Source organism: Vanessa cardui, chromosome 2 (genome assembly GCF_905220365.1).
Source record: "Vanessa cardui chromosome 2, ilVanCard2.1, whole genome shotgun sequence".
Lineage (NCBI taxonomy): Eukaryota > Metazoa > Arthropoda > Insecta > Lepidoptera > Nymphalidae > Vanessa > Vanessa cardui.
The window spans coordinates 7145494-7167902 of NC_061124.1; the positions used below are offsets into that span (position 1 = coordinate 7145494).

The 22409-nt window shown below is 38.1% G+C and overlaps 1 protein-coding gene and 1 pseudogene across 1 annotated transcript; one reads left to right on the top strand and one right to left on the bottom strand.

Annotated features, from left to right (window-relative positions):
- The first annotated feature begins 7020 nt into the window (after positions 1-7020).
- LOC124540196 lies at positions 7021-7770 on the top strand (annotated as a pseudogene).
- Positions 7771-14669: 6899 nt separating this feature from the next.
- Positions 14670-21668, bottom strand: LOC124538495 (integrator complex subunit 8). The gene is made up of 9 exons (XM_047115577.1): positions 21381-21668; positions 20969-21175; positions 20793-20890; positions 20522-20652; positions 18705-20295; positions 18090-18252; positions 17263-17611; positions 16380-16623; positions 14670-14932 (listed from the first exon to the last, which is right to left on the bottom strand). The coding sequence occupies exons 1-9, from the start codon at positions 21496-21498 to the stop codon at positions 14693-14695; spliced, it is 3141 nt and encodes a 1046-aa protein (XP_046971533.1). The 5' UTR covers positions 21499-21668; the 3' UTR covers positions 14670-14692.
- Positions 21669-22409: the final 741 nt, after the last annotated feature.

A 22409-nucleotide genomic window follows, 5' to 3' on the forward strand; every position in this document is an offset into this window, starting at 1 on the left:
TGAAACAATTACTAAATAAATAAAAGTAGTAAACACAAAAAACAATTACACACGTTGAATTTAAATTTTTGCTTATAAAATGATAATGATAGATACGAACGATTAAGAATGACAAAAGAAATAATAAAAAAAAGAAAAATGTAATGCAAAACGAAATAAGTTATTATGTGTTCGCTAAGATGCTGTAACCTAGGTCGCCTATTGATTCGATCACATCATATCTTAATTTAAAGCAAGATAATTGAGGATCCTTCCAACAAGGAAAAATATCAAAAACTGTAATTAATTATCATTCATATCAACAAAGATTTTCTGCCAGGGATACCAAAATAACAGGTACAGAAATCATACCTTACATAACAGTTTTTATTACTATACTATCCACTAAACACAAGTTTATTAGGCAATAAAAACCTATTCTGTCTGTACTTACCTACTGGCTACGCTTACAAGTAAATACATACTAATAAGTTTGATTTTTTTCTTGAAAATCAAATTATACAATGGACCGTACAATATTTTACCCTTTTTATAAGCCTTATTTAAGATCTTCTGACTCCTTAATGTACTTACTTACCTCGTATAAGGAAATAAAAACAAAAACGATGTTAATTTTGTAACATACTTAAGAAAATTCTTACTCTTGTCAATTTAAACAATATTACGTGTATTTGAAACGCCACTGATTGTATAGTTAAACTTATTGTTGAATAAAATAAATAGATTAAAACTATTGTTTTATTTTTTAATCGACCGTGGACCTACGTATTGTGGCTCAAGTATATTAACAACAACAACAGCCAGTAAATTTCCCACTTTTGGGCTAAGGACTCCTCTCCTTTTGAGAAGGTTTGGAATATATTCCCCCCCGCAATTCCAATGCGGGTTGTTGAATTCCTACACATGTTCATGGAATTTCTATGAAACTAGACACATGCAGGTTTCCTCAGGATGTTTTCTTTATCCAAGGAGCAAGAAATGAATTATAAACACAAATTAAGCACATGAATATTCAGTTGCGCTTGCTACGGTTTGAACCCCCAATCATCGGTTAATGCTCGCGTTCTAACCACTAGGGAATCTCGACTCATTCGTGTGATATGACATTCAGTAGGTATATAAATGTTTGTATTAAATGTTGAGGGCTTGGTTCCAGGAGCATACTTAAAAATTAAATTATGTTTTTGTATGAATTTGTAAATACATTTTAATAGGTACATGTTTTTGTTGATCTATTAAAAGTATATTTTTACTACTACTAATGTACTATTTAAGTTTAACCATAAGCAGTACCGTAAATAGCCTTTTCTGCGCCCTGTGCGAGTTTTTTTTATGGCATAGGTAGCTTCTATAACTACGCCCTATTTAAGCAGACCCTTTGCTTATTTTACTGCCTCACTCACTAAAACTTAAACGCAGGTTCACTACTGCAAATGCGTTGCCCCTTAACGATAAACATTAAACACAAATACGCTCGTGCGCTGCCAAAAAATGCAGCAGTGTACCAACCAATTGTATTGTTGTCTTTGGCAGAATTAGCAACAATTAACAAAAAGCAAAATAATTTTCAGCTTGTACAGTAGACTAAGCTTCAAATCGTCTCATCGAGAGAAAAGAAGACGAGCACAAAAATGGACACATGAATTTTTTTAATAATATACCCATAAATATTTTAATAGTAAAAAGTCATATTTAACATTTTTTACGAGCGTTGTCTCCAATCGTTGTTATAAACTTTAAACGTCCTTGTGTGTGTGTGTGTGTGACACTTATAATCCTGTTCAATTTATGCGCTTCACTTCTTCATCCTTTGGTCTGAATGCGAATGCTACTACCATTATAAAATTTAGTGGTGTTATCATAATCGTCACTATCCCTCTTCACGTCCATAAATTAGAATGAGTGAGGAAACAAGTGTTTTAGTGTATATATAGTTAGAACATTATTATGCGTTCCGTTCGACGTCCGAAGTCCCTTATGACATTGATTCCTTTACCTCACCTGGTCGCTAGATGTCGCTACTTCCGCTACCTAAGTGCTCCTCCTACAGCGTCACCTACAGCGCCTCCTACCGTTTCCGCCTGCCTCTAGGCCATCTTCTAACTACAAGCCGCCATCTTCGTCATTGTTGCTTCGTTTTTCGAACCGAGCACATGGTCGTTACGAAAAATCTACATTTATTATAGAATAATTTTGTCGCAAATTTTATAGTAATAATTAGCTTTCGAGAGTTAAGTAGAAAGTTAATTTTTGAACTAATTAGTTTGTCTTCCGTTACCTTTAAACATCATGAGTGATAAAGTGGTTGTCGGACCTAATCCAAGTGATAGTGATAGTTCTTCGGTTTGTTCATCGGAGCAAGAAGGGCCACCAAGGAAACGCCAAAGGCGTGACAGTGCACGGGATCTAGAGGAAAGGTTTGACATACTGTCTCAACAATTGGTGAGTCATTTAAATAATATAATAACGGCCAAGTTCGTTACATCTACGGAGGCACCATTGTCAATCGAGAAAATGCCCTTATCTAATAGCATGCCACATACTTCAGTTTTGATAGATCCAATTTCCAATGAACAGTTTTTAAATCCACCTAAATTAGATGCGGGTAGTATTGTCAACTTGGACGTTTCGGTCAAAGAACCAACCGTACCAAAAGCAAATGAGTCACGTGTTGAAAAAGTTAAGCTTATGCAAAGGTTTGAATCATCCGATTGGAACGCGGTTCGGTATACAGACGTCCAGAAAAAGTTCGCGGCCTTTCCGGCTTTTACCGAATTACGAGTAAATGAGGAGCTGCGACGTCTGGAAGATCCTTTTGCCCCATTACGTTGGTTCCAAATGGAACGTAGTTTTGCTGCATTATCCAATGCATTTTTGGCCCAAAATGAAGCCGTAAACTCTGCTTTACAAAACCTAGTTGATTGGTCGGCCTCTAAGGATATTCAGCTTAACGCGTCCGCTATTTACGAAAAGTTAAGCCACTTATTTGGTAACGATTCTGAATATAAGACTGTATCTCACGATATATTACAGATGATTTGCGGGAAACGAGCTGAAGTTTTAGAATTGCGGCGTAGGGATATTGTGAAAAAATTAAAAGATAAATATATGAGAGAGGATCTAAGTAGAATTCCGCCGTCTTGCGAGTACATGTTTGACCCCGGTCAGTTGTCAACTTATTTACAAAAAATTGGTGGAGTAGATAGATTACAAAAACAGATCCCATCTTCTACCCGCACCCGTGCTAAATCTCCAGAGGCCTCTACCTCCTCTGCGAACGCAAAATCCTTTCGAAGCTAATCGAATAACAATTATAAACCCAAACGTGCTGAAAACAAAAATTCCGAACGTTTCATTCACAATAACTCGTTGGCCAAGAAGAGGGGGGGAGGGAGAAAATATAAAACAGAGAGTAGAAAATCGTCATATAAAAATAAATAACTGGAAAGGCTTTTCCGGCGGCTGTCTGAGACGTTGTCAAAACACTTGGGCCCTATTCAATCTACCAAAATCAATATGGAATTTGATAACAGGTCTCAGACATCATCATTCAACAAGATACCGCCATTTTAGTTGTCAACTCAGAAAACTCATAGCTAAATTACCTCTTTCCAAGCCACGCAACCATAAATATCCAGTATGGTTTTCAAAAAACCTTATCAATTTACTTCGTGAAAAATATAAAGTCAGATTAAAACTCATAAAATTTAATGAAAATCCACTTGATGTTTTGTCCTTTGAACTCCTAAAGAAAAGATGCGAACATATCCAGAAAATCTCTTACCTTGTTTATATATCCAAGCTCGAAGACACCTTTAAAAGTAATCCTAAGCTGGTTTGGACTTTTTTTAAGAGTAAAAAACAAAAAAAGAGTTCATATCCGAGCGACATGACTCTTGATACAAAAACTGTGACTCATGGCAATGATATATGTGATCTGTTCGCGAACCACTTTTGTTCGGTCTACAATAAAATTACTTCTAACCACAACGAACCTGACAAGCAGTGCACAGCGCCCACTAGTTTCTTTAGTAATATAACCTTCACAAAAAGAGATACTTTGAATGTGTTAAAAAGAATGGACCCAAACAAGGGTGCAGGTGAAGATGGTATACCGTCTTTATTTGCAGTTAAATGTGCAACAGCAATCTCTCTCCCTCTCACATTAATTTTTAATGCATCTCTTGCCACTGGGTCATTTCCATCTTTATGGAAGAACTCGTTAATCATCCCAATATTTAAGAGCGGTAGAGTGGAGTTGATAAAAAATTACAGACCTATTTCCATCCTCCCTGTTTTCGCTAAGGTATTTGAAAAACTTATCTGTAATGTGATATCATGGCATTGTAAACAACTTATATCCCCACATCAACATGGATTTATAAAAGCCAGATCTACTTGCACTAATCTTGTCGCATTTGTGGAGGAACTCTCTGCGGCTTTAGATTCGAGGCAGACCGTCGATGTCATATATACTGATTTCAGTAAGGCTTTTGATAAGGTGCAGCACCAAATCTTACTTCATAAACTGGCTACGTATGGTTTTACAGACCAATTGCTGAAGTGGTTTAAATCCTACCTTTATAATAGAACATCGGTTGTGGTAGTCAACGGTTACAATTCTGCTCCATTTACGTCTACTTCCGGAGTCCCCCAAGGTTCTATACTGGGCCCTGTACTCTTTAATCTTTTTATTAATGATCTGTGTAGCAGTTTTGAATATTCCGATTACTATTTATACGCTGATAACTTAAAAGTATCTAGATGCATCCGGAATGACAATGACGTATTACTTTTGCAAAGTGATTTAAACCGTTTAGCCTCATGGTGCACTAACAATGGTATGGTACTAAATAGTGATAAATGTAATTTCATCCGTTTCACGAGAAGTCGAAGTAAATCTCAGGGCTTATATCATTTAAATAACATACCATTGTGTGAAGTTAAGCACTGTCGCGGGGACAAAAAAAACTTTTGTTGGTTAAGCAATTTTTATTGAAAGAGAAAAAAAAATTATAAAATAATTTTATAAAAATTATTGTAATTAAAAAAAATAATCATCAGGGGTGAGGTCGTTGACGGTATCTGGTCATGGTCATGGTATCAATACATAATGTATGTATGTATATCAACAATTTAAAGCTAATATTAATGAGTTGGCATCTTTAAATTAAGAACGGATAAAGCAAGCAGGATAGCTCAAACCCACGAATGGAATGCATCAATAAAAGCCGTGCAACCAATATAGCGGCAGCAGCAGAAGCAGCGGTAGCAGCACTGGACATGCAGCAATTCCTCCGACGAAGCAGATGCTCGAACTCAGCAACAATCCTCAGCTGAGTCCGCCCAGCAACACCGTAGTACTTCAGAATATATTTTATTTAAAAGTATATACGTATATAAGAAACCAGAAACAAAAATATGCTTATATAACGCACTAGTTCGTAGCATTCTCGAATACTGCAGCGTTGTTTGGAATCCACATTATAATATATATAAAAAAAGGTTAGAATCTATTCAAAAGCGGTTTTTATGGCACATTTCGTATCATTGTCGAGTCGATAAATCTATTCGTAGTTATGAGGATCAACTGAAACACTTTAAAATGCATTCTCTATCAGATCGAAGACATATGCTTGACAACCTTTTTCTATTTAAACTTGTAAGAGGTGTATTTGACTCCGAATGGTTATTGACCCAAATCGACTTTGCCATACCATCAAGACTACCTAGATCAAAGAATGTTTCATTATTTCATGAAAAACTTTGTAAAACCAACCTGGGTCAAAATGCGCCACTTAATGGAATGATACGATCTCACAAAACATTATGCTCAAGCAATGATATTGATATTTTTTCTGATTCTCTTTATAAATTTAAGAAAACCATAAAACTTAAATTTCTTCATTCTTCTATAAATAGTTAATTAATTATTGTAATAACTAAAAAACACATTCTTATATTTTTGTTTGTGTACAAATATTAACTTTTATTTAAAAAAAAAAAAAAATATTTTTGCTCACTAAACTATTAGTACTAAGTATTATGTTGTTGTCTTATTAGAATGCAGTGTTGCTTATAATTAGGGTATCATTTAGTCTAGGTCTTCTTTTGTTTATTAGCATGTACAATTGTAAGAATGTATGCTCTGTTAGCGACCTATGTAATAAAAAATAAATAATAAATAAAATAAATAATTAGTTCTCCCAACAGTAGAAGTTTTAATAAAGTATCAAACTCCAACTTCACGGTTGATGTCAACCGAGATTCAAAACTTGTTTCAGTTAAAAGTGTTAGAGCCTGCCCCTCTGACACCGTCTTTTATCTCGCCTCTATTTATAATTCCGAAATCCAACGGAAAAATCGTACAATTTTAAACCTCAAGGCATTAAATCAATATATGAAACCAAGGCATTTCCATCTGTTCCACCATCATCAAGTGCCAATTTTTCTGCAACACGGAGATTGGATGGTGAAACTGGACTTAAGTCAAACTTATTACCACCTGCCAGTATGGGATCGACACAGAAGGTTTCTCCGAATCAGCTATCAAGGTCAACTTCTACTTCGCAAAAAAGGACTGAGGTTGGTGGTTTATTTAGACGATTACCTGATAATACATCAAGACAGAAATACACTAACAGCACAGATAGAAATTGCAATACAGTTTTTGACCAGCCTGGGTTGGTGTATCAATATGGAAAAATCGGTAACAACACTAACGAGGTTAATCGATTTTTTGGGAGTCACATGGGACACCAAATTCAATACGAAGTTCCTACCCTCAGACAAGATACAACGAATTCGTCATCTCTTGCGAGTTCGACTCGAAGCCGGCAGTTGGAACCTAAAACAGGCGCAACATCTATTAGGTCATCTCAACTTTGCAACCTTCATCACCCACCGGGGAAGGTTGCATTGCCGTTTACTGCAGCGACACAGCAACAAACTTCCACAAGGAAGTTTCCACGAATGCAGAATCAGTATCCAGAAGAGGTGCGTACAGAACTAAGATGGTGGATGGAAAAAATCAGTCAGAAGTCAGCGATTCATCTCCAAAGAATGCCGACCAACCACGTCATTACCGACGCGTCGGACATTCAATGGGGAGCACAGGTGAACAACGATACGATAAAAGGTCAATGGGAGAAACACCAAGAAAAATGGCATTGCAATCTGAAGAAAATGTTTGCTGTGATAGCGACTATATCAGCCAAAGCAATGGAGCTCCAGGATTCTACAGTGATTCTTCAGAGCGACAACAAAACAGTCGTGTCCTATATAAAATAGAAAAAAAGATCACGTCCATTACTAGATCTGACCCAACAGCTGATGGAACTGGTAGATCACCTCAACATTGTGCTGTCGAGACTGTTCGACATGTGGTGCACGCCAGATCTAGACCTCTTTGCGTCACGGTCAGCACATGTCGTAGCAAACTATGTTTCGCGAGACTTATCAGACTCGAACGCTTACTTTCACGACGCCTTCAGATCCTGGCATTATCGACTTGCATGGCTGTTCCCGCCACCCAGCCTAATACCCAGGGTACTGGATCACCTAAATTTAGCCTCAGGTCAGTACATTCTAGTAGCACCCAGGTGGACGAAGCCTTTTTGGAGGCCAGACCTGAAGAATCGTGCTCAGAAACGTCCCGTGAAAATCAGAAATCTGGAGAAGACGCTGGTGGACACAGCGACAATGCTACCGCCAGCACAAGTCAGCAAGTTACACCTGGAAGCCTGGCTCATTTCGGGTGGGATGCCCTGACATCCGTCAGGTCATGGTGTCATGTATCCACATGGACACCACAAGAGAAACAGTTATTGTCATCATGTTGGAGGCAGTCTACAATAAAGACTTATGCCCCTATTTGGAGTAGATGAGTGAAGTTTTGTCAAGAAAATTGCTTTAATTTTCGTTTACCGAAACCAGTCAATGTAGCTAGGTATCTCGGTTATCTATTTTTGAATTATGGTCTCTCTTACAGAATGATTCTTGTGCATAAATCGGTTATTGCATCAGTTTGCGAAACGATATCAGATGTTAAAATTACTGCAAATCCAATAGTAAAACACATACTAAAAGCTATTTCCTTGGCAAGACCGGCTCCTTCTCGATTACCGATTTGGGATGCAAGGATTTTGATTAGATTCTTAAAGAGTTATAATATAAATTTAAATAGTTTATATCAAGTATCTAGACACACAGCTGCTATTTTACTTTTATCTTCGGGCCGCAGAGTCCATGATCTTACTCTTTTACATATTGATAGTCGACATTTTGTAGATAACATAGATTCTATTACCTTGCACCCAGCTTTCGGGTCGAAAACTGATTCATCCTCATATAAACAATCTAGCTGGACGTTTTTGGCCGCACCGGATAAAAGAATAGATGCAGTATATTGGCTACGTACCCTAGTAAATTTGACGCGAGGGACCCGCGGAAATATTACTAATCTATTCTTAGCAACTAGAAATCCTACAAGGCCAGCCACTGCAGCTATGATTGGTGGTTGGATAAAGAGGTTTTTAGCTGATGCCGGTATTCAGGCGTCAGCTGGAAGCTGTAGGTCTGCAGTATCATCTTTGAATTGGGTTGAAAATTACCATATTAATGATATCATAGCTAAGGCTAATTGGCAGAATGAATGTACTTTTAAAAAGTTTTATCTGAAACCGATCAATAATTCTAATATTGAAATTAGGTCAGAAAAATCTCTATCGCAATATTTTCAACCTGATTCATAATACTTAAAGAAATTTGATTTATAATTAGTATCTTTGTCAATGTGCATTTAAATTTAAATTATATGTTCAATCACATTGTTGCGTTTTTAATTTAATATTGTAACCAAAAAACTACAAGCCACCAGGAGATAACAAACACTCTCTCATAAGGGACTTCGGACGTCGAACGGAACGCATAATATGACTGTTTTGCATTACAACAAAACAGGTATTATATGTTGGAGAAAACACAGCAATGAAATGAAGAAGCAGTCCTTATGATTCTCTACTCTTTTCTTACTACCATAGATAATTAATGTAAAATACCTTCTATTTCTGGCACCAGAGGGCGCCATAAGTACTTTACCGCCATTGTAGCTGTTGAGCGTCATTGCAGTCTTCATCATCAGCAAGCTCCTTGTATCATTGCTGTGTTTTCTCCAACATATAATACCTGTTTTGTTGTAATGCAAAACAGTCATATTATATGCCTCCGAAAACACAGCAATGAAATGAAGACCTGTTTGATATCTGCTGGTGATCAGAAATAACAAACCACAAGAATGCAATGTGAAAGCAAATTGTTAAAATAATAAGATTTTTTTTTTTTTTTTAAAAAAAAAACTTTTAATTATAAATCTTATTAACTTCTAATTAAGAGAAATCAATTTTACAAATGTATCTAAAAGTTAGGAACCAAAATCATTTGTATCTACTACTGTTATATTAATAAACTAATAAAAGAAATATAAAATAACAATCAAACTTATGATTAAGTTAACAAAAATAATATGAAAGCTTTGTGAAACCAAAAATATAAGTATAGTTCAGTCTTAATCTTGAGATCAAATCATTAATCACTAGGTATTGTAATTAAAGTGTTTTAAAATTATTGTAAAGTGAACCTACTGCAGCTTCACTAGTCTGAGATCTGTCTACATTTTTGCAGTAATATCTTGAAAAGGTCTTTATACTCCTCCAATTACCTCTCTCTAGTATCTCTTGTACTGGTCTATTGTCCAACCATCCCCGAGAAGCTACTGCTGATCTTATGCTACCTGGAGAAGCATCAATCTTGGCTAATCTAAATCCTGACCTTACCCATCCTGCAATCATTGTCTTAGATGCAGGTCTAACAACTCCAGATAATGAGATAAAAAGTGATTCTACTTTTTTATCTTGGTCCCGTCTTGACTTTGAGATCTCAATCAATTTTTTTATATGAGTAACTGGGCAAATCTTTGGGTCTTGATGCCTTATTAGAAGCCAGCCTGATTGCCTATGAATGCTTGTATCCGTTTTTGAACCAAATCTAGGCCAGAATGTAATAGTATGGTCAGTTTCTACAAACCCTTGGTCACTGAGTTCTAGCAGGGTCAGATCATGGAGCCTTCGACCCGAGGCAAGTAAAAGGATAAGTGCTGTTCGTCTGCTTTGTTCAAACAAAGAGTTGGTAACCTTAGATGTCTTTAACCACTCCAACAGAATATTAATGTCCCACACAGGGGATTTAGGTGAATGTGGTTGGGAGAGGCTTATAGCCTTTAAAACTTGATTAATAAAGAAGTTCTTTGATAAGCTTTCTGTTGCTGCACAGTATGTTGCCACAGCGGACTTATGTAATAAAATTGTACTGTATGCAAACTTTTCTTGTAAATACAAATTAGCCAGAAATCTGGCTACCTCCTTACCCTCAGGTCTCTTACTTTGCACATTATGTATTCTACTCCAACGTAGCCACCTCTTTAACGGTGCACTGTAGGTATTTAAAGTAGCTGGACGCCAGCTCTTCCTTAACAAAAGTCGTTCCTCATTACTCCATTCGGTTATCTGATCCTCCCACCCATAATCTTCCAAGCCTGAAGCTATAATCTGTCCACTTGAGGTGGGCTGATCCCTGTTGTCCAGTCTATTAAAACTCTCTGGAGATTCTCTATTTGCAGAGGAGGAACCACTGCGCGGGACTGCAGGTCCGGGAACCAAAAGCATTGGGTCCACTGGGGCACTACTACATAGTATATCCCCACTGCGCTGTTGAGATGTGCTAAGACTCTGGGTATCATGCTTGGAGGTGGGAATATCCATGCTGTTTGAAAGATCCACTTTTGGCTGAAGGCGTCGCAAAAAAGAGCCGAGCCATCTCTTGAGTTTAGAGTCACATACCTTGGTACAACAGCGGTCTCTTTTGATGCAAACAGATCTACTTCTGGAATCCCCCAAAGGTCGAATATTCTCTTTGTGGCTGGTGGCAGCAGATGCCACTCTGGTATTGGTCTTCCTCTTGACAAGCGATCTGCAATGCCGTTTAGGTTTCCTGGCAAGTAGAATGCTGTCATCTGTATATTGAGCTGACAAGTCAGTTCCAGCAACCTGGTTGTTAGTCCTAATAGGTTTATTGATCGGGTTCCGCCCTGGTTCCGGATGTACGCTACTAGGGTTTTGTTGTCGGATTGTACCAGAATGTGTGCATTTTGTAACCGTGAACTCTGAGACTTGATCACTGCAAAGACGGCATACATCTCCTTCATATTGGAGTGCCAGTTTCTTTGGTTTGGAGCCCACCTTCCTGACAGATACTGATCGTTTAGACTCGCTCCCCAGCCCGCATCCGCTGCGTCTGTGGTTAAGAAATGAGTTACCTGTCTCTTTTCTAGTGGAGTTGAACTGCTCTCTACTGCATCCAACCACCACCTCAAGTCTTCTCGCACACTGGGAGTCAATACTCTCTTTGGGCCTTTCCCAATAAACTTTTTTAGGAAGAGTTGTAACCTACGGCAGTGGAGCCGGCCCTGAGGATTCGCGTGGTTGGCAAAGTTTAACATGCCCAACATCCTCTGAAGCTCTCTTAACGAGCAGCTGTCTCGGCGCAACATGCCTCTCAGGCAGTCTTTTATACTTACAACTTTTTGAGTTGGTAAGGCTATTGTCCGATTTTGAGTGTCCCAGATTAGACCTAAGTACTCCAGCCTTTGTGTGGGATTGGTAATGGATTTCTTGTAATTTATCCACCATCCCAAGGACTCCAAGATAGCCAGTGTTTCCGCAACCTGTGCCAATAGCTTGGTTCTGTCCTGACAGGCCAGTAAAAAGTCGTCCAGGTACACAATGAGACGTATACCTCGACCTCTGAGGACCTCGGCCACCCAGTTTGAGACTGCTGCAAACGTACGGGGCGCTGAGGACAGGCCGAAAGGTAATGCTGTCAACTGGAGGATCTCGTCCTTGTATATGACACGCAAAAATCTTCTGTGTGTCTCCGCGATACACAGATGAAAATACGCCTGGTGGATATCGATCTTGGCTAACCAGTCGTTCCCCTGAAGGAATTCTATTACATCTACTTGTGCTATTAAATGGAAATGTCTCGTTGCTACATATGAGTTCAGACCACTGAGGTCGAAAATTGGGCGCAGGCCACCATCTGATTTCCTGACTAGGAACATCTTTGAAAAGAAACCCGGGTCTATAGTTGAAGGTTTTTCTAACACACCCTTGCTCTTCAATTCTTCTATCATTTGAGTCATTTCTGGGGAAACTTTGGTTGCTAGACATTCCAAAAAATGACTGGTAGGGTATTTCAGAGGAGGCTTCTTCCTGAAAGGTAAGCGGTGATTTGCTATTGACCTTAAAATAAACTGGGTTGCCCCTAGTTCCGACCATTTCTCTATGGAAAATCTTAGGCAACCTCCTCTGAACCCGTGCAGTGAGTCAATTTTCTTTAGATTTAGGGTTTGATCCCTCTGTATTAGGTCGACGTTGACGAAAGGACCGACTCTTCTGTTGCACTGAATGTTTGAATTTCCTATCAAACTTCTTGTTTTTATATTTATTACTAACCTTCTTATTCTGAAAAATATGTTCTCCCCGCTCTGGGTTCTTCCTCTCCTTTAAATAGGCTGGTGTATTCAACCAGACTTGAGACCCTCCGAGGGATTGTATTATATAGGCTGTAAAGCCTCTCTACTGAATAAGTATTCAGAGCTGGGCGGGACATTCCTTAGAGTATTTTTAAGGTTGTCATTACCTATTTCTTTAAGAATGCGTTCACGCCTAACCTCTATACATTCAGAACGCTTTCCACAAATAATTTGCATAGTGGTCTCTGAATTTTTATGACATAAAGATCCAGGTCCAAAAGTGTCAGAAATTTTCTCAAACAAGTTATTTGGATTTAAGTTCTGAGAATTAGTACAAGCCCAGTCAACAATAGTTTGTAAACCTGTTTTTAATAATTGACGTTGTTCCAATACTTGATTGGATAGCCCGGCTAAAAGTAACTCAGTTGAAGCAAGGTAGTCCTTGCTTTTATTAAAGTGACATAATTCATCGTTAACTTGAAGCCCAGTGAACCCTGGTGTTGCTAAGCAACTCTGTAAAACTTGCTTATACCTAATGCCTTTCCAAGCCTGAGAATCAAATTGTTGTAACTTATTTAATTCTAAATATCTCTCTTTATCACTAGTTGGCATAATCTTTTTTCTATCAACATCTGTATTTAGGGAACCCCAATTAAGCGACATTGATTCGGGTTGGCTAGGTAATGTTAGAAATTGTTCTGAATTATTATTAGGAAATTGTAAATTTTTATTAGGAAATTGTTGTAAATTGTTATTACTACTAGTACTAGGAACAGCTTTATTATAATTCTGTTGATCCGATGAATTATAATACATAGGGCTACATTGACTGAAATAATTAGAAATGTACGCCATTTGTGACATTAAAACATCAACCCGCGGATCGGTAAAAACTTTTTTTGACCTGTACTTACGTGCTGTTGTACGAGATCGTTTATTTGGTAAGGGTGATGCAGTACCATCCTCGAACTCCGAGGACGAGGATGAACTGTTCCCTGACGATCTAGACACAGAGCTCGTAGACGGTATTTGTTCTCCATCCGAAGCAACAATACCGACACGCTCGTTTTCCTTACCACTACTTACCGGATCCATCTCTGTAGTGTGATACACTGCTGTGTTTTCAAAAGGCACTAAATCCTACACTTAGTACACTTTTTAACAAACTTTTTAAGACTTTGTATTTTAAGAAAAAAATTTCGAAGCAATTCGAACGAATCACAAGAATGCAATGACGCTCAACAGCTACAATGGCGGTAAAGTACTTATGGCGCCCTCTGGTGCCAGAAATAGAAGGTATTTTACATTAATTATCTATGGTAGTAAGAAAAGAGTACAGAATCATAAGGACTGCTTCTTCATTTCATTGCTGTGTTTTCGGAGGCATATAATATAAAAATTTTACCTTCCAATAAAATTTGTATTATGCTTCCAATGACGTCCGAAGTCCCAGTAATGTCTTCCTGGTGATATACCATTATGAGCAGTACAATGACGAAGATGGCGGCTTGTAGTTAGAAGATGGCCTAGAGGCAGGCGGAAACGGTAGGAGGCGCTGTAGGTGACGCTGTAGGAGGAGCACTTAGGTAGCGGAAGTAGCGACATCTAGCGACCAGGTGAGGTAAAGGAATCGATGTACTCTCATAAGGGACTTCGGACGTCATTGGAAGCATAATACAAATTTTATTGGAAGGTAAAATTTTTATATTTTATAAGTATAAATAAAAAATACTTAAAATCAATGTAAAAACTTTATTGATTATTCTTTACATATTGCTCTAGTCATAGAACAATATTTTTTCTTAAAAATCATTTTTACATTTACATATTCAATATATTGCTTTAACGACTTACATAATTTTTTGTTTCATTAATTGAAGCTTATTGCCTATTTGAAAAGTCATTAAATCGATTTAATACAAAACAAAGTGAAAAATGCATCGAATCGAAGCTATTTTTATTGTCTTTCCTTCATGTTTCATTACTATGTAACATTGGAAATACTTATGATTTCTAACAGATTTAGTCGTTACTAAAATAACAATTCGTCAACCATATGTAACATCAAGATCTCGTGATCCAACAGTAACGTTATATGCACATTCAAGCGACGTATTGGTTGGTGAGCGCGCGTAGCAGCCTGGCGCGGCGTATGGCGGCCGCTTCGCGCTGTATGTCCTCGCTATTGTTGGCGTTGAGCTCGAGCGCGCCGGCGGCCTTGACGGCGCGCGCGCGCCGGCCGCCCTCCCCGCGCCGCGCGTGCAGCGCCACCGCCACCTCCAGCAGCGTGCCGTCCCAGAGGCAGCCGTAGTAGCCGTCCATCGCGTCCGCGGCGTTGCCAGTCTTAAAAAATGAGATAGATATTAACATGTTGTTGATTAGTGGTAAGCAAGGGTATGAGTTAAGGGAAAGGTTCAGAAAAGATGTATATGTAAAAGATTTTAATTTAATTCTAACGAAATACAGTGCAACCTTAATATAACGATTTCCTCGATTTAACAAATTCTTCGTTATCCCCTTGAGTTGTCCGTAAGAGTCAATGTAAAATATACCTTTACATTGCGAACATTTTTTACGAACAACCTCTTTATAACGAATTTTTAAGTGTCAAGAAAAAGTATTAATAAATTTTTAAATTATAAATTAACAAATGTTGTCAATCCAAAACCTTTATATAAAGTTACCACCAACATATGTACCACTTTTACGTATTTTATTGCATTTTATTTTGATTAATAATGCAAGAAAAAGTTTTTGTTACCTACCTAATTGTTTTTAAATAGAAAATACATACAGTAATTTGATTAAAATGTGTTATCATTTATTAGAAGAAGTTGTTCGCTATAACAAGATGAGTACGTAATGTTGAGATGTATGCTTTTACCTCTTTATAACGAATTTTAGACCAACCTAACCTCAACATAACAAACGTCAGTTCAACGAATTACTTGATATAACGAATATTTACTTGTTCCCTTGCGATTTGTAATATCAAGGTTGCACAGTATTTGATATTGCATTATCGACGACCGTTATTCAACGACTTACGAATTGCGAATCGAAGCGTTGAGACGGAATATTTGGGAGCATATTTAGGGGTTTTGTGGGGATAAATTTATGTACCCACTAATGGAAGGTCTATGGGCAGCGATAACTAACAACCAATTTAATAAAGGAACAAGTCGACGGTTGTCACTGCAAAATATAGAGAATACAGACTGAAAAAAAGGAAAACGCGTTGCCATAAATTCTGATGGCGACTTTCATTCTTATAAGCAATCGATATGGCATGGACTTCAATGGATGCTTAAACTAGTGCACACTTTGCACTAGAAAAAAATGTTACTGCAACTAAGCGCAACTGATCAGTTGCAAACGTAATCAAACAAATGACAGAATGACGAAGTGCTTTTCAAGCGATGCCTCTGATGAGTGCAAAACAGTCTTTTACTTGGTGGTAGGGCTTTGTGCAAACCCGTCTGGGTAGGTACCACCCACTCACCAGTTATTCTACCGCCAAATAACAGTACTCAGTATTGTTGTGTTCCGGTTTGAAGGGTGAGTGAGCCAGTGTAACTACAGGCACAAGGGACATATCATCTTAGTTCCCAAGGTTGGTGGCACATTGACGATGTAAGGAATAGTTAATATTTCTTACAGCTACATTGTCTATGGGTGATGGTGACCACTTACCATCAGGTGGTCCATATGCTCGTCCGCCAACCTATACCATAAAAAAAAATAATAAATAAACAGTCCAGTCGTCGGCGCTAGATGTGAGTGGGGCTACCTTCTCGGCGAGGCACTTGAAGGCCGTGGTGTAGTCGGGGTCGTCGGGCAGCTGGCACAGCGCGGCGGCCTGCGTGGGCGCGCCGAGCGCCTGGCAGCAGCGCGCCGCGCGCCGCGCCAGCCCGCCCTCGTCGGGCGCGCGCTTGGCGAAGTGCCACGTGGCGGCCGCCAGCGCGCACAGGTAGCGCCGCAGCGCCGCCGCCCAGCGCCCGCCCGCCATCTCCACGTCGCCGTACAGCCGCAGCCTGACACAGCGACACTTTAGCTCCGTTGCATAGCCTTGCCATTATATCGAACTGACCAATTATACAATTTATTAAAGACTAGCTTTTGCCCGCGACTTCGTTCGCGTGGACTTCAGGTTCGTTCCGTCTAGTCTAGTAATCGCTTAAAATCGCTTCGTAAATAAGCCCTTATTTCTCGTACAAAGTAAAGGATAAAAAATGGATATTGTGGTTTATTCCTAAGAGATAAACATATACCATCACGGACTTTTTTGTAGACCTTTTTAAGTTGTACAATACTGTTGTACATTGTTTTGATCTATCTTGTAGGATTCGCGTTTGCAATGTAAGCGCAAAAAATGTGTTTTTTTACGAACTCACATTAGAAACCTCAAAAATTGTAGCCTATGTGTTATTCTGATGTATAAGCTATATGGTGGTAAAGTTTCATTCAAATCCATTCAGTAGTTTTTACGTGAAAGAGTAACAAACATCCATACATCCATACTTACAAACTTTCGCCTTTATAATAGTAGTAGGATGTAGGCATAACTTTCTAGTTACAAAATATATTTTTGTCGACATATTGATTGCGAGGGTTTCAAATCAATCAAAAGAACATATATCAATAATACCTATATGTTATTAAAGGCCACCTACCATGATGTATTGTATGGGTAGAGTTTCAAGCTCCTTTCCAGTAATTCGGTTAGGGATTCCAAAACATGCTTGATGTTGTAGTTATTCATATTCGAGATGTTCGACGGCCACAGGTTAGTGTACTCTACGACCAGCTCGAGTGAACTGTCGTCAATGAGAAGGTTGTGTATCCTCGCTAGAAGAGACATCATAACGCTGACAGCCAATGGCTCTCGTAGAGTGGCCAAGAATGCGTTGAAAGCGTTTCTTGCTTCAGCTGCAGTGTTTGGAGCATCCCGAGAGTGGGATGGCATTCCACCAGCCGTACGCTTAACAGGAGCGTTGGAACCGTTGCTATATATTGCCAGTGCTGAAAAATTAGGAGGTTCAAATACATCTAACAACAATTGTATTATGAAATATTAAATATGTATTTCTGAATGTAGTATTACGATAGGTTAAATCGAAACGGTGTTTTCATGGTATAGGTGGCAAAAGGGCAGCAGTCTCGTCTGATGGAAATTGGCTACCACATGAACTTTTGTAAAACCAGAGGGGTAGCAGATGCTTTGCCGGTCTTTAAGAAAGGCGTTTGTCTAGAACACGTGAATCGTGAATTTCACGTGATTAATTTTCTTTTATAATTCATCTTACGATCAACCATTATGGAAGATAATAGGAGAAATCTTTATGTATCTGATGAAAATTGGCCATCAACTAAGGCAATATGGTGGAATAAAATATAAATAATTTCATCGAGTTGTAGTTCTAGCTCTAGTTGTAAAAAGAAAACTGCTTTTCAGGATCCAAAGATACCTTAATTGATTCTGTTAAACTATAAACATTACCATAATCCCATAAAGCTCTAGGGAATTTTCGAGTCGCTTTTCCTCTTTGGAGCTCGAAGCAAGCGGCACATAATGCAGCGGCAGCCTCACCCGGCCCATTGGCTATACTCGCACCTTCCCATTCGCACGCATTTACCAAGCAAATCCAGCATGCTTCGATCACCTATTGACAATTATTATTAAACAGTTTTTGTTACTTATGTAGTACATATATATATATGTGTAATACATAAGTGAGATACACATACATAAGTGAGCTGAGATGGCCCAGTGGTTAGAACGCGCGCATCTTAACCGATGATTGCGGGTTCAAACCCAGGCAAGCACAACTATATATATATATATATATATATATATATACATATATATATGTGCTTAATATGTATTTATAATTCATCTCGTGCTCGGCGGTGAAGGAAAACATCGTGAGGAAACCTGCATGTGTCTAATTTGATCAAAATTCTGCCCATGTGCATTCCACCAACCCGTATTGGAACAGCGTGGTGGAATATGTTCCAAACCCTCTCCTTAATGGAGAGGAGGCCTATCTCAGCAGTGGGAAATTTGCAGGCTGTTACTTTACTTTACTACATATATATATAGTGTTATACTTACTTGAGGACGCGGTATGATATTATCGCCTGAAGATGCCGCCGCTATACAAGCTTTACATTTATTAGCCAGAACAGTCAAATTTATGCGATGATGCGGCCATTCACTCAATACGACATTAACTTGAAGCAACAGCACTTCCCATGCTAGCTGACGACAAAGTCGATATAACGTGGGGTCTGAGCCGCCACCTAGCTGACTCCTAGCTTCCCCCTCTAACACCGAGAGAAGCGACAGGGCCGTCCGCGCACATCCCGCTTCGAGGCGTGCTCTGGCCGCACCGGAAATAACATAACCGAAATCTTGTAGAAATCCCCGCGGTAACGCTACTAATGCATTGCCTAAACTGCTTGGAGGTTTCCAAGACGGGCTTAATTTCCACAGAGGAGAAGATGGGGCCATCATTGCCAATTTCACCAAACACATGCGAACGTCGTCAGCTGTCGAAGCTTCAATGAGACGCTTCTTTAATCTACCCATCTCCAATTCCGGCACACTCTTAAACTCAAAGTCTGGTGTTTCCCAATCGTCGGTGAGTAATTCACGGGGAATTTCAATTTTATCATCATCACTGTTATTAGGATCACTCATTATTTCACTTAGATGTTCATCCGATATCAGTTTCCTTCTAATTGTCTCCGCGGCTTCCCCGACATATTTTTTTAAATACTCATCTATTCTATCAATGGGTATTTTGCACTGGGACATAGCCAGATGAAGAATGAATATTTGAAGATTTTTCCAATCGCTTTCAGATAAATCCGACATTAATACTGGTGCCAGTGCCCAAAATAGCAAATCGAAAAACTTAAGTCCTAAAGTTTTAAATTTATTTAGAAAGTCTGGGTGGGTCGAAGGTATGCCGCCTTCAAGGGCGTACCTTACAGCATTCAGTGCTGCGACTCTGTTTAAGAGATCTCTTGCAACTGTGAAGGCTCCACTTGATGCAGATCCTTGGATATCCAACTCAACAACTTCCCTGTGAACCATTGGTATTTCCCTTGAAAGATTATCTGCCTGCAAAATAGCTATGATTCCAGTATAGTGGTTGGCTATTGATTCCTGCAATTTCTGTAAGAGTGTTGGTTCTTCATTTAAAACCTCATAGCCCAAGTTTAGGGCTCTTATGTACCCTAAAATATCGTCTTTAGCCATACTTGCATAATAAAACTCACCCCAAGGCATAGCTTTATTTTGTCCATAGCCAAAACTATATATTTCTTTCTCTAAAAGATTTGAATTTTCTCTGCAACCGAGAATATGTTGTTTTGCTAAGTCATGTTGACCGTAAAAGAAATAATTGTAGCACAGATCGAAATGTATCTGCATGGCTAATTCATATTGACTTATTACATTATCACCGGCATTCCAATTATGGTTCATATCATTAGAATCTTCGGTGAGGTGAATAAAGGCTTCCATGACAGGAACTTTAATTTTTTTAGCTTCTCTTCTTCCGAGCGTCGTGTCATAAAAGGATAATATGCTATCTAAATACTTAATACTCTGCATTCGGGATGCCTCACACATACGTAATATTTTTTCAAAATGTTGGTTCATAGGACTGTAGCTATTATCACCTTGTAGACCAGGCCTATAAAGAAAAATGTATGATGTGTTTTTTAGTATTTGTTGTTACAGTGACAACAGAAATACATGATCTATAAAAACTTTAAATGTCAGTTTTTCAACTCATGGTTCATGAGATATAGTCTGGTGACAGACAGATGGAGAGTAGAGTCCTAGTAATAGGGTCCATTTTATTCTTAGGGTAAGGAAACCGAAAAAGTTTTAAAAGAATGTGATAAAGTTTTACTTACATGTGAACAAAAGACATTTTCAATGATTTAGAATGTAGCGTAGCTTTAACTGGAAATCTCAATATCCATCTATGATACAAAGTGAGAGCAAATTGAACTTGAGGCTTTTGTAGTAGCTCTGGGGAAATCTCCTGCAAAAAGTATAAATATTTCAGTTCATTTCTCCATTTCTCCTGCATAAATTAAATCACTTATCATGTTTAAAAATGAACTATTACTATTATTCAAATATTAAGGAGGTTATAGTAAATTTACAAAATTTGCCTTTTACCTGAGGTGGTACCGCAAAAGCAGTATCAGTAGCCATGTACACCAGATCTTGCATTAGTTGTTGTTGAGTTTGTGGAGGTAGTTTTGTTTCAAATATATCTAAGATAAAAATTAGGAACACATGATTTTTTTAATGCAAGAAACAAATGAAATAAAATTTATTTGCAGATAAGGTACCTAAATTCCAGTTAAGAGTGGCTGCAACTTTCAATGCTAGAATTTTCAGAGCTAGTTGTTTGCGGGTAAACTGGAGAGTTGGTGGTGTGACAGAAGGAGGGCTTTGAGGGGCATCCACATCCACTACTCTCTCACTTGTCGGTTTTGAGTTTGCATTTTTTGTATCCACTGTTAAGAACTCTTCAATTAATTCACATGCCGATGGCTCTGTTTGGACAAAAAACATTCTAATGTACAAAACAAAACTTATAAATATAGGGATTAAATAGAAAATCTTTACATAAGTCACAGTGTTTTTAAAATATATTTACAAAGTTCATTTTAGCAAACAAAATTAGTTTGTATGCAATATTAATGTCAGTAAGTTGTAGAATCATTCAACAAGGACTGTAAAAATTAATAAGCATCTAACCTGGGTTGGGTTTACTTAAGTGTGTCTTCAACAAGTTCTGATCTAATAAAAATTCAAACCACAACACTGTGTCTGGAGATATAGGCACAGTGCCGGGCCGCAACAAGTCTACATCCATTTTACTCTCATGAAAATTTCAATACTAAATATTATTACTTATACTAAGTAATCTAGGGTTCTTTATTAATATGTATATTTTTCTTAAAATAATATGTTTTGTCTAAGCATTAATTGCTAATAAATATTTTTTATATAAATTCTAATGCCAACTGTCAACCTAACTCTGTATACAACTATACAGGTAATGTAAATGTCAAATGTCATATTTTGGCTAATGTCATTTTCTTTTATAATTATTTAATAGTCAGGCAAATGTGGAGTACCACACAGCCGCATTTTTACGACTCAACTAATAACAATAATCTTTAATTAAATATTTATCTTTTATTTTATAGTTTAGGGGTATATAATAGTTTTATAAAAAAAACCTAAAATAATTGATCCAAAAATCTCACTTGCTGGTAAGTAGTCACAAGCGGTAAGATCACAATATAGGATTACCAATATCAGCAGCAGCAGTGTTCTGATTCTTTTAAGCATTTAAAACTTAGCATTCGACAACAGACTGGAGGTTATCAATATTAATACTTAAAACCAATGAAATTGCCGTTTAAAAGATTTTTTATTTTAATTTAGTAACGTTAAGTAAGTTTAGCTTTTTCCATGTTAAGTTAAATAAATTTCTGGGAAAATACAATTAAGTACATGAATATTCAGTGGTGCTTGCCTAGGTTTATAATTAACCTCGAACTCCGACGTTCATCTGGCGGTGAAATATCGTATCGTAATCGTAGGAAACCTGCATGTGTCTAATATCATAGAAACTCTGCCACAAGTGTATTGCACCAACCCGCATTGGTAGTACCAACAGCATGGTTTTCACCATGATGTTGTTGCTATGTTTCAAATCTTCTCCTAAAAGGGAGAGGGGGCCTTAGTCCAGCAGTGTAATTTACAGGCTGTTGTTGT